The sequence below is a fragment of the Frankliniella occidentalis genome, unplaced genomic scaffold (assembly GCF_000697945.3).
Source record: "Frankliniella occidentalis isolate FOCC.00 unplaced genomic scaffold, Focc_3.1 Scaffold453, whole genome shotgun sequence".
In the NCBI taxonomy this organism is placed as follows: Eukaryota; Metazoa; Arthropoda; class Insecta; order Thysanoptera; family Thripidae; genus Frankliniella; species Frankliniella occidentalis.
Window position 1 is genome coordinate 85,535 of NW_026267571.1, and position 13,333 is coordinate 98,867.

General features: G+C 42.2%; 2 protein-coding genes across 2 annotated transcripts; both read left to right on the plus strand.

Annotated features, from left to right (window-relative positions):
• The first annotated feature begins 4,124 nt into the window (after positions 1 to 4,124).
• On the plus strand, positions 4,125 to 8,188 carry LOC113213054 (uncharacterized). The gene is made up of 17 exons (XM_052274849.1): positions 4,125 to 4,563; positions 5,338 to 5,587; positions 5,674 to 5,739; positions 5,820 to 5,855; positions 5,948 to 5,977; positions 6,056 to 6,091; positions 6,327 to 6,395; positions 6,497 to 6,535; positions 6,685 to 6,726; positions 6,892 to 6,921; positions 7,005 to 7,055; positions 7,142 to 7,171; positions 7,264 to 7,308; positions 7,588 to 7,620; positions 7,700 to 7,726; positions 7,804 to 7,865; positions 7,932 to 8,188. The coding sequence occupies exons 2-17, from the start codon at positions 5,550 to 5,552 to the stop codon at positions 8,030 to 8,032; spliced, it is 735 nt and encodes a 244-aa protein (XP_052130809.1). The 5' UTR covers positions 4,125 to 4,563; positions 5,338 to 5,549; the 3' UTR covers positions 8,033 to 8,188.
• A 1,674-nt stretch (positions 8,189 to 9,862) lies between these two features.
• LOC127751373 (uncharacterized) lies at positions 9,863 to 12,981 on the plus strand. Its single transcript, XM_052274847.1, has 2 exons — positions 9,863 to 10,022; positions 12,220 to 12,981. Exons 1-2 carry the CDS (start codon positions 9,863 to 9,865, stop codon positions 12,384 to 12,386), a joined length of 327 nt encoding a protein of 108 aa, XP_052130807.1. The 3' UTR covers positions 12,387 to 12,981.
• Positions 12,982 to 13,333: the final 352 nt, after the last annotated feature.

The following is a 13,333-nucleotide window of genomic DNA, read 5'->3' on the forward strand; positions in this document are numbered from 1 at the left end:
GGAAAGTCGTGGCAACCATCGTGTGGTTACTTCAGGGACAACTATAATATGGTTAAAAAATTAACAATCCTACAGTTGTCGGAACTATATTTTCGTTTTCTGAACAATTCTAACGTTACCTCAACCATCACTTTATGGTTGTCCCTGAAGTAACCGTACGATGGTTGTGACAACTTTTCATTTTTCTAGGTGTGGGGAGGAATCTGCTCAGTCTGCTCAAAGTTCGCTGATGAGAGTGACCGGTGTACCTGCGGCGTCTACACCCATCGCGAGTGCGGCACCAGTGGCACCAAGCTGTGCAATCTGTGCCACAGAAAAGAGAAGATAGATTTGCAGCGCTAGGGTGCCCATTCCAGCCTCATGCAGCAGGCCGGCAAGATGCTCGCAACTTCACAGCGGCTCCACAAGCCCGCTGAGGTGGGCGACACCGTGACTCTTGCCGTCCCTCTGGTAGATCGCAGCAAGTGCGATGCACGGAACGTCGTAGCCGTGGTCGTAGACAAGACGGACGACGGATTTTAACGAATTGGCAACAAGCACGGCACTCAAGAACCTCATTTCGCGGAACCAGTTCGACGTGTCAAAAGAGAGAGTGCTGCACTTAGACGACATCAGTGACAAGCCGCAGTCCAAGCGCGGGCTTGCTACAGCAGCTTCCTTGCTGGGGGGCAGGGTTACCAGCGATGCAACTGTAAAAAGCGGTGTGGGCCTCTCTGCGGATGCCGCCGCAAGGGAATCCTATGCAACAGCTCATGCCATGACGGGACTGCCTGCACCAATAAAAGCGAATAACACCCTTCCCAATTGTTACCCCAGTACCCGCCACCACCCGCCCAGGTTACCCGAAAACATGAGCCGGGTAATGTTCCCAAACGACAATGCGCCCCGACCCGGGGCACTTTAACCGAATTTCAGGCTAATGTGAACATTACCGTGCACATTACCCGACCCGGGGACTTTTACCCGATTTGCCCTATACACTTCGTACTTTTCCCATACACATCTTCCCAAATGTGAAAATTCCTATACATTTATAGGAGTTTTCGCTTCCGATACGATATATAGGAAATTTCCTATTCATGCGTATAGTAGAATCCCCAAACATTTTTTAAAGTGTACCAAAAGTTCGATGGAGATAAACAGCAACACCCAACTGCAACGGGGACAAAATTGTTCTCGGCCTGGCAGCAGCGACACTTGAGTGTGCAATAGCAAGACATTTTATGTCGTAATTTCCCGTCTTCTTGACTGTGACTATCTCTCTCACAGTGCACAGAACACTCTACGGAATGAGATCTTTCTACCCATTCTCAATGCTCTCTATACTTGGGTACGTGTCAGCACTTCGCTGCAAAGACTATATGTCTTTACGCAAAACTCGTACGGCCTGATCCAGGCTGTACTTATCTATCTGTTCAGCAAGGTACGCCTGGAGAAGAATCTTATCAGACGTCGCCGAGAACGATATCAGAGGTTCGAGGCCCTTTCTTACAATGAACGTAAGATTTCCCGCATATCTCTCTATAAGCTTATTCTTAATGTGCTCCTAGCAGTACATGTCTGACACTGCAAAAAAAATTCTGAAAATTCAGAACATGTTTTTCAGATTTGGCACTCTGAATCTTGTTTTCAGACCATGACACAAGATTTTCTGAGTTTAGACGGAAAATCCAGACTTTTTACTCTGAATCAGGTTTTCAGAGCAATTTGTCTGAAATTTTTTAAGTATATTTTCAGACTATACACGGAATTTGTAATTCAGAGTTACCGGTATTAATTTTTAATGGAAAGTCCACCGGGCAGGCGGAAGGAGAACAACAGTAGCCGACGCTGATCCCCACGCAGGTAGCCCGCAGCCGAATGGTTAAGGTAGCGGCTTCCTACACGCAGAAAAAAAATATTCAGTTGAGTGCTAATTTTTTTAATAGTACGTCGGTTGCTGTCCGACTAGAAAAATTAGCGCGGGTGCTAATCGTGTTTGCTGAGTTCATCAATCAAGTTAACTAAATGTTATTCTCGAGAAAGATTTTGGAGAAGCGTTCTGCTTTTCTTATTTGCTAATTTTTTTACCTGTGCCACTAAAACCCAACAGTTAAATAGGGGTAGCTGTGGTGAAACCAGCTTTTAGATATCAATCGAACTATTTTACATTTGGGTGTACTCTTAGCTCTCGCTGCTGAACCGCCACGCTCTATCAGCCATATGCCGGGGCCTCCGCATCCACTGATATCACGGCGCTCGCGCGCTGGTGATCAATTTTTGACAAGTCGCCGGCCTCTTGCGGCCCGACGGACCTTTAACCCTCCAATGCCTCGCGCCCTTACTCTCAATCTCACCCCTTTCCCTCTTTTCGGCCAGAAAATTTACTTCCGACAAAATTTGCAATTCAGTCAAATATTTTCAGCACCGCAATTAAACCTGATTAGCACTGGTGCAAATCATGCTTTCGTAACGTGATTAGAACCGGGGCTAAATTTTTAGCTGAGTCTATTCAGTAAGTGAAAATTAGCAACGGTGCTATTTTTTAAGCACCCTGGCGAACTTTTTTTCTGCGTGTATCCCGAAGGTTGGTGGTTCGATCCCAACCAACGGCGGTGCCAAATAGAACGATGTCTTCCACTTGGGCATAACCCTCTACCTCAACAAGTTTAAGTCGCTGGCTATGGGTTCATTTTTAACATTTTCAAAAATTTTTCATACCGGCTGTCTTAATTTTCAGACTAAGTGGTATGGTAAGGCACTACTGAAATTTCAGACCGGAGTACAGTCTGAATTTTCAGACTACTGGTCTGTAAAAAAAACTTCAGACTGAAAGTACTGAAAATTCAGTAAAACTTTTTTTACAGTGGAACTAGAACTAGCAAGTAGCGCCATTATGTCGGCCATGGTGTACTGCTTGTCACAATGATCATTCAAATAAGTGCACAGCATCTCGAAGGCCTCCAACTTACCGGCATCGTGGCCCCGGCCGACACGAGGGTTGTGGGCCTTCAGCGAGGCTCCTCGAAGTGGGGTGATTGGTGAAGGAAGGGATGGCGACTTCTTCGGGCGGCCCCTGAAGGGCCCGGGCGTAGCCGGGGCCAGACGAGTACGCTGTACAGCGGGTGGGGTGATGGGGTGGCACCGGTAGATAGGGCAGCTGATGTAGGGCTAGGTTTAGGCGGTGCAGAAAAAAACAGACGAAACTTTTGACGAGCAAAATGACTTGTAGCAGCTGCGGTGATAGCGAATTTTTATTGCCACCTTGTCGTCAAATACGCTGTGCAGTCGGCCACTTACAGCTGTTCCCATTCATCACCTCGCTTGTTGGCCTTCACCTGCAGGTACTACACTTTGACGACACTCCCCTTTCCGCTACCTTGAAAAACCGCCAAGCCGATGACCTCCGCGCCCAGGATCCATTGCTTCTCCACCTCGAAGGGCTCGCTCCTGGAGCGGGTGCGGCTGGCATGCGGGGCCCCCTGGTCCTGGTCGCCTCCCTGCATATAGCGCGGGACCGATCTTCCCAACCTAGGAAAATTGAAATAGTGAGCTAATTTGTTTGACTTGTGCATTGAAGTGTGTAGATCACGAATTACGCCTCTGCTGCCGCCAGCCGGGGACAGGCTGCCTGCTGTGCAGTAGGGACTAGGGGCGCGAGCGGATGAGGGGCGGTGTTCTCAACAATTGGTAAAGAAACACTTTGCACGAGACAATAGACACCCCTGAGCAAAAAGCCCAAAAATAAAATTCTAAATTATTATTTTTGTGTGTGTGTACTTTATAAATATGAAGTTTAAATATTGCATTACTAGAAAGCGCGATGCTTCACAAACACGTTGGTATTTTTCTTTCGTCTGTAGGTCTAATAGTTTCCGATTGGCGGCAGTTGTGAGAGTCAGCGGCGCAGCCCGCCCGGGGCACGGCCGGAGTGAGCGCGCCGCGCTGCGGCGACACCCAACCCTTTCCCTCGGCGTACTTAGGGCCCTATTTGTCGCACACACAAATATTTTCGGAAAGGTCAAAGTTAGGACTATCACGTTTATTAGAAGAAAAATTTTTGTCTCTTATTCAAAACATATTTTTTAATTCAGAGAAAACAACAAAACATATTTTTTTTTTGCACAGATCCAAAATAACTTTTTTTGTCTTTGAACCGAAATATTTCAACAAAGAACAGTTTAAATCGTAGGAACCGATACATATTCGGAAATGCATGTTGTTTTCAGTGTCTACATGATAAGGCCGTGTACTTTGGCCTGAAGGAGTTTTGGCAGACCAGTTCGAAGAGGAAGGAGGAAGACAACGCCTCACTCTTCTTGAGGTTGTGCTGCCTCTTGCCAAGACTCCCGGCCAAACTGATCAAAGCTGGGTATGGTGTGGTCCTGGGTTTTCTAAAGGATGTTGTGCCACAGTCCGTCTATCAACGGTGTGAGGAGTTCTCTGAGTATTTAAACAGCACCTGGGTCAACAAGTCGGACCAGTTTCTCCACGAGCTCTCCGTTGATGGACGGCACATCTGCGTCACCAGAAAAGTGAATGCTGCCGTCAGGGACAAGCACCCAACATTTTGGAAGTTCCTCCGTAAGTAACCATAACACTTCACCAAAGGCTTTACTGTAGAGTTGTGAACTCTTTTACCATTTTCTTTAGAAAAAACTTCAGGTCAAGGGGGAGACTTAACTAAAAATATGGTAATTTTGTACAAAATCCACCATAGGTCATTTGGAATCTTCTTCTGTTATTTTTCTAACTTGATTCTGTGGACAGTTTGTGTCCCACAATAGTACCACTTTACTTTTTATAATCTATGCTTTCATGAGCTTTAAATACTTATGTAGATACTCTTTTTTCAATGCTCCAAAACTTCCTTATTGCATTACAAATTTTTAGTTACAGAGATGGTCATCTCAAGTTCGGTTTTAAATGAGGTCTCTAAGCCAGAATTGCTGATTTCTTATATATTCTATCTGAACAGAATAATAAAAGATATATTTTTTGTTAATTTTGAACTTTAAAAAAAGTTACAATGGTACAAATTATAAAAATTAAAATCAGAAATAATACTTCAATTCTAGCTTAGAGAAGTTGTTCCTTTGTCCTTTGCTATTTCAAAAATTATTACCTCAGCCTTTTACGTTCAAGGAACAGTTCTAGTAGGACCTTGCAAAATATAACTAATTACTGTAACTTTTGAATGGTTGGACTTACAGACCCCATTCCACTGAAAATAAAAATCACACTCTCAAAGATGTCTAACATTTAATCATGGATACGTCAATTTCAGTATAGTCTCCCCCTAAGTTCTCTTGCAATTTAAAAATTTTCTTACCTTACTTTGATACTAAAATATTTCAGGAATCATCAAAGACATCGAAAAGGACAGCTGGCGGCAGTATGATAACACCACAAAAAACATCACCACCTACAACAAAACTGCCAGCCAGAAAGTGTCCCATCGTCAGCATGAGCTCGACAGTGACATCGAAAACGCTAAGAAGACCTATGCACACACTGGGAGCATAAGGGACTTCCTCATCCTGGCTCAGCCCAGTTTGAGGAAGGACTTTATGGCTCTTCAGTTTTGTCCAGACGATGTGCCTGGAGAGTGAGTGATTATTATTATTATTTGTTTAAATTCCGTGTCTTATGTAACGTATGCTAAAAAACTAACAATAGAACTGGGTTTTACAGACCTGTTGTGATTGAGGCCACTGCTGAGGATGAGGAGGATGTTGATGGTGATCTTGAAGCCATTGTGTGAGTGGTACCGCCATTTAATTTTTCCAAGTCAATATTTCTTGCAATATTACTGATGATGCACTCTCCACATTTTTCAGGCCTGTCATACCTGCCTCAGAGGATGGTGAAGGAGTGTAAGTATGCAGGATGTTCAAACCAGGTGAAACCAACACTTTCTTATTTCACATCCCTTTCTGAATCCTAATATCCATTATTACTTTTCCAGACCAAGGAACCCTGAAAATTCAAGGAAAAGGTCAGTTATAATAAGACAGATAGATATAATAATCAATTCTAGAGAATGATGTGTTAAAAGATATTCATTAATTTACAGAACTGCAAACCTAGACCATGACATCACCTTTGAAGAGTGAGTAATCCTATTCTTTCAAACAAAGGAAAATTATTGCCCAGTGTGTTCATGTTTCTTTGATTAGTTGTCACTTGATCAAAATCTCAAAGGAATCATGTATCTTAACTTTTTGCTCTCGAGACTCCATCCTCTATAGGTTTCTGAGCAAATGAAAAAACGTATCATCATTATTATTTGTGTAAATTTAGTGTTTAATGTAACAAAAAACTAACAATATAACTGTATTTTACAGACCTAGTTCGATTGAGGAGGCCACTGCAGAGGAGATGGGCAATGTTGATGGCAATCTGCAAGCCATTGCGTGAGTGGTTCCATTTAATTTTTCCAAGTCTTCCAAATTATTGTCCAGTGTTATGTTTCTTCCATTAGTTGTCACTTGATCTTGCACTTTTACTTTTCCAGACCTGCCCACTCTACAGCCGCCCCAACTGCAACCAAAAGGTAAATACAATTTCTTATACATTCAAAACCATTTAATTGATTGATTGGTACCGATGGGGGAGTGCGATTGATAATGCCCATCTCAAGTGGTAACAATCCCAGCCCCTGTGAGTAGAGAGTTCAAAGAGATTTCATTTCATATTTTACAGACCTTGTTTCACCAGCAGCTTCACAGCAAATCCCACACCAGAGTAAGTTATCAACACGTTGTTAAAGTAAGACTCTGCGTGCTCTTCTAGACAACTTTTTCATTTATAACAGTTATGAATACAATGCAACCTTCTTTTACTTGACATCTTGCACCTGTTAGGGAAAAAGAGTAATCTATTTTAATGTATGTTGAATTTTTGTTTTAGACCTTCAACTTCAACGGGCATTGACTGTCAGTGAGTATTGAAATGCTGCGCTGCACAGTTACATACCTAAGTAAATTTTTATCTTCAGACATCTAATTTTTATTTAATTGCAGGCCTTCAACATCAACTGCTGCTGCTGCTGATCTTGTTGAAATTGATTTTGAGTGAGTACTGAAATGGATGGCAGAGTACAACGTCTTGTCTCACTTGCTTTGGCTTGTCTTCTGATCAACATTTCCGTACTTTCCAGCCAGAATCTTTATGAGGGTGTAGAAATGGGGTAAGTACCTACACTCTGATATCTTTTGAAAACCAAGTACTATGTTTCAGAATTAGATATAAAATTACAATACAATATTATGTATTTTCCAGGCCATACGATATCTATTCCTCACCTGCTACTGGAGACTATGATGAGTGAGTCCTTTTGTTGATCTTTCTGTTGACCTCTAAAATAACTCAATCCAATTTGTGCATTCAATCAAATTCTCAAAAAAGAAAACTTCCTTTGAAATACAACAGAATGTATTCTTTCTGACCACATTGTCATTTAGTATAATAGATAACAAATTAAAACTTCAACACAACCTGTCAACAATGTTCACCTGTCAGGGAGAAAGGAAATATATTATAATTTGTGCTAAACCAGAGACTTGTATTGTAGAGAGAGATATGTAAGAATTTTTGTTTCAGCAGGCCTTCATCATCATCTGCAGGGGAGCAGGAGCAGTGCGTAAATTCCAGTATTGCAATTTTAGTTTTCCCTTCCTCTACACTAAAGTAACTAATATAATTTCTTGTTGCACAGGCAAGAGTTAGGACCACTCACTAAAGAGTATGTACTTTCTTCCTACCTCTTTGTGAAATTATTTAACAGAACAGACCGTTATTAATTGACTTATTGATTTGCAGGCAAACGATGAAGTTGGGGAAAAGTAGACGGCAGAAGGAGAGGAAGAGACGACTTAAAGACGGTGAGTTCCTCTCCAACAATGCTTGAATATCAAGACAATTTTCACTATAAACTCTTATTGTTACAGAAGGAAAGCTCATCAAAAAGGGGAAGGCCAAGAAGATTGCGGCTGACAAGCTGAAGATGAAAGAGAAGAGGAGGCTGAAGAGAGCTCAGCAAAAGACCTAGGTATAATTTTCACTTACACTTTAGTCATTGATAAAAAGGCCATACTTCATAATTTTGACTTCTTCTATAGTCTAGTGTCACCAATGTGCTGGTTATTTTCAGTGGAGCCCTGCTGCGTCGTCCCTGGGCTGAAAATTAAAAAGAGTTTGGTAAAAATTTGTTGTGTTGATCAGTCAGTTGGTTCCCTCTACCCTTTGTCTTTAAGCCACATACACACCTTCATTTGGTAGAAGTTACTCTGAACCATAAAATTCAACTGGACCCTGGGTCAAGTATGCCCTGGTTCTTTGCGGTCAAATCACAGCTTTTAGGTTGTAACCTATGTAACTTAGGTACACGTACACATTTGTCCACTTGGCAAGTCGGAAATCGCTCGGATGATAGGCTTGTAGGACAATAACCTCACCTCTCTCCTTCAACAATACCTGTGTAAATAACATAGAAACGAGAATGAAACTGAGAAAGTTGACGAACAGTTGGTTTTTTCCTCATTACGTCTTACATTGATACATTTTTAACTCAATCATTGCGATCTTGATATTAGCCCCATACAAAAGCAGGCTGTTGCCATGTCTGCTCTCCAGCAACTGTACTGCGAATATCCAAAGGGGAGGAGGGGAGGAGAGGGGAATCTGCTACAGTGCTTGTTTCCCCCCTTATGCAAACGCGCGAAATGACGCGTGTTGTTCAAACGACCTAGTTTCGATGACAGGGTCACGATCGACAACACACTACTACTCAGTTCTGATTAATTTAAGATAGTCTCTTTTGACACTATTTCTGTAATTTGTAATGCTTTTGAAACTGATGATTACAAAAAGTCAAAAACCTACATCAAAGTGCAATGTTTAATTTCAAATCTCCTTTCCCCAGAGAAGTCATTTTCGCTCACTTTAGAAACTTCAAAACCTCATTTTTTCTGGGCAACCCAATTTTTTTTTTCAGTCACCTAATGGCATAAAATTTTCAATACGATAACAGAATATTGTTTAGAGCATTTATAACATTTGAACAATATGGTTGCGGTCTGTACCACATATGAAATGATCACATGGCAGAGTTGTGCGCGCGAGCCAGATTGCGAGCCAGGCCGGCTCGCGCAGTTTTGTGCGAGCCAGAATCTGGCTCGCACGAGCCTGGCACCTTCGGCAATCTACGGGTCCCTTCCAGAGTTGTGAGATCTCGAAGGGACCCGAAGATTGCAGAAGGCACCTGGCTCGTGCTGGCTCGCACAAAACTGCGCGAGCCAGCCTGGCTCGCAACCTGGCTCGCGCGCACAACTGTGTCACATGGGCAAATAATCATTATAACAATCAAACCCTTTCTTTTACAATTTTATTCTAAATAATCAAATCGAACCACAAAAGGCACAGGTATGAACCTAATTGAACATTGGATTACAGAACCCTTTGCTGACGTACATCAGAGATGCAATCTCACAAACCCTCCAAAGCAAGCAGATTGAACAGTAAAAAGTAACATTAAACACTCCATTACTCGAAGGCCACCAGCTATGTATGACCAACTGAAGTTTCAATGACTCAACAAGATTTGAGCTGTTGCCATTGTATACTCCACAGCTTCTTCCTAGTCACAGAGCTCTCTGAAAGCAAAAGCAAAAAAAGTTAAATCACAGCAGCAGTTGTACTTGTACTTCAAGCGTTATTTAAAAGGCAAATTAGATATTCCCTTGAAAAGGAAATGGTGGTAGTGATGTTTGAGTGATAAGGAAAAGGGCAGGAGAGGGAAGGGGGTAAGGGGCTGGGGGAAGGGGCTCTCTCACGAACCAATATAAACAGGAGGATGCCGACAGAACACTCACATTCGACAATGGCATCAACGTCGCCGGCACGCTGCGTCGCACCCTGTACCACCCCCTGCACCCCCCGCACGCCGCCAGAAACGCCGCCGCCACCGCCAGCACCGTTGGTCTACCAGTGGGTCTTGCCAAGCCCTGGCCTGCGGACGCCAGGGCGTCCGTTCAATGACGGTAAATGTCGTATTTTCCTGTTATAACATTGGTAGAAGCTCATGAAATCTATATTAGAACCAGTTCCGTAGCTGAACATCATTTTGACCTCATATTGTCAAAAAGATTCTCTTTGCTGTATTGACGTCACTCTGATCCTATCTTTTCACTGGGGACTATCGGAAAGGCAAGGTGGACAAGGTCTAACAAACAATACGTAGGAGTACGTGCAGCAGCCCGTAGTGGCCGAGCGTTAGTCAGTGTGCCAAAATTCTCAGAAGCAACGTTTTAAAGAACACAGTAAAGTATACATAGAAGGCCAGGGAAGCGTGATTGAAGAAGGGGGGGGGGGGGGAGGGGGGGAGGGACCTCAAGAAATAAACACTGTTAAGTATTTAACTTACAATTTATCGAACAATAGTAGAACACCTAAATATCGTAAAAGTCTGGGTAAGGCAAACCCATGTTACAATTAGCTCAAGAAATTTTATTCACTACCCTCACTTGCCTCTGGTTGAAGTGAAATTATATCAAGTAATACTCATTTTAATGTGTTGAAACTCCTCCCATATTGAAAACTTTAATTTGTCATTCTTTGATTCATTTTCATCTGATCTCTCCGAGATGTTTTAATGATCACAAGTAATTTAGTTTAATAATTGAAAGTTCCGTAATATATCTCATCATAGAATGTAATTTAAATTCTCTCACCATTTTATTTCAGTATCATTAGAAATAATATGGCTCTAGAAAAATCTAGTCTATGTAAGAGAATTATAAATCTCGTTCTGATTTTGAACGGCTTATCCTACAATAAGTTCCGACTATGGCTCTAATATTGTTCGGTCCCTTGCAAGTACATATTGCTATTGAAAAAATTAGTTGTGAGTGTAATAAGCCTTTAATAATAAGCCTTTAAAGATGCTTTTTCATACGATAAAATGACTTCTAGTCGTTTTACGACTGAACACCATTATTTTGTGTTCCAATGAAAAATTTGTAAAATTGTAATTTGCTAAAAGTTATAAAATTTTTCGTAGAATCCCAGATTTGGATTCCTCTTGCAAAATTAAAAAGGAAATGTCTCATGCTCAGAGCCGATCATAGTCGAAATGGCAAAGTTAATAGAATCCAAAGGGGTAAAAGTGTGCCAAAACGACCAAATTTTCAATTGGGAGGGGAATAACTCGGCTTGTTTGTCTCGGCGAGGGCGAAAACTGCCGTCAGAATTGACCTCCGACGCACGGTTTGGCCACCAGAGGCGATTTAACACTTTATTGAACATTTGAACAAAACTCTGCCATTTCGATTCCGATCATCTTTGGGCATAAAACATTTTCGTTTTCTTTTGTCAAGATGAACCCAGAACAATAGTTACCTTTGCACATTTCTCCCAAACCGCTACCTCCGCCCCCTCCAGCTTACGTAAGTAAACACGTAAACCATTCCACATATCACTTTCGTTCCTTCTCATCGGACACTCGCGAAACTTCGCAGGCTAAGTTCCGCAACTCTAAAACTAAAACTAAAAGACTCGGTTTGACTATCTGACATTTTAATCACTGCTGAGAAGGTATTAAAGTCTTCAGGTGAGCGCAGAAGACACTTGCGCTCCCCCTCCCCTCGATTGCCGTGCTACCAACCTACTACCACCAAACTACGAATTCAAATTAGACGATCGCTTATTTCAAACATCTTATATCAAACTTCTAAACTAAACTCGATACGACCGGATTTATACTGATGCTTCGTGCGCAGTTTGAAGTCAATTGAAGTTGCCGTCTTTGAGAAACATGTGTGACTACAGATAGATAGATAGACAGACAGACACACGACCAAAGAGTTCCCTGCACCTCATGACAGCAAAGGCTTCGCTAACGCTCAGCCAAATAGCACTAGATTCTTCACTGTTCATTTCTGTTCAAAGCAAATGATACGTCACTTCTGCTTCTTACATCATGACTAGGCTAATTGAGCGAGACACTTGTTTCAGTTCAGTCGTGGACAATGTAACATTTTCCCAGAAAAAGAATCTTACTTTTGCAACTGTCCACATGGAGAAGTCTCCAGGGCAAAAAGTTACGATTTATGATTCTTTTTCAAGGAAGGCTATACAGCTTTACCTAGTTACTGCAAACTCTCAGCTCATAAAAAACAAAACAAATCTTGCTAACTTACAGTTGCACTGTTGTAATCCTTAAACTTTTCTTTCTCACAGACCCAGAAGTGTTCGATTTAGAAGAAAAGCAGCATGAGGGAGCCTGCGAGTGGTGGGAGGCTATTAAGCGAGGCAGCGAGGAGAAGAAGGAGGAGGAGATAGAGAAATACTGGGACGAGCCAATTGACTACGGCATGGATTTGTTTTACATGAATGATGAAAATTAGTAAAAAGTTCAACTGACATTCTATCTATGTACTGCTTTCTCACCTGCCCCACTCAGTTCAATGATACTTACAAGTAAATCACGTTGAAGTACATTTTTGGTTTTGCAAACCATTAATCTGATGCATTCAATTTTCGACCGTATAGAATGATTCAGCATCACCTGTTCTTGGCATTACTCAGGAATTACACACTACTAGACAGTCCTTAAAACAAACAAGAAGTATTGTTAATGGCGGAAACAACAATTGCACTCGCCGAGGTGACCAGCGAATGTTAGGCTATGGCCGGATTCTCGTCGGTTCGGTCCATTTTATTTGCGTATCTTTTCCGACCAAGGAAATAACTAACTGGAACTAGCCTGGACCGGACCGACAAGGATTCCTACATTGCCCTGGCCACAAAATCTTCTCTCGTAACTCACCAGAAAAGAAGAAGTTATAATTTGAATCGCTTCTCAATTTTGGCTGGAGTAAGACACATTTCCGAGCATTTCCTGTGGAGTGACTTTTCTACCTCATACATCCTTAATCCTTGTATTTCTGCAACACGCTCATAAAATTAAACGACAAGTTCATTGCTTTTTTTATTTTATATTTTTATTGTTCATCTACCGTGTGAAAACAGATTAAAATTTGAACAAATTCTACGACAACCAAAACAAAAACAACAGGCGGGAGCCCTGAATGAAGACTAGACTTCCAGAATCTCGTTTCTCGCTTTTAGAACCCCTACGTATCGATTGCTAATAACAATACATCGAAACATCTGCTCTCCAGTTGCGCGGCAATGAACACTAGCGCTACCTAGTGGTTGCGGTCAGTTCAGCGCGGGAAGGTCAGTTTTTCAGAAGGTCAGTTGCTGCGCACCCACTGACCGAGAGCGAGTCGGGCGTCAGAGCCGAGCGAGTGAGAACGAGTGAGGTTCGGGCGTGGATTCCGGCTCTGGC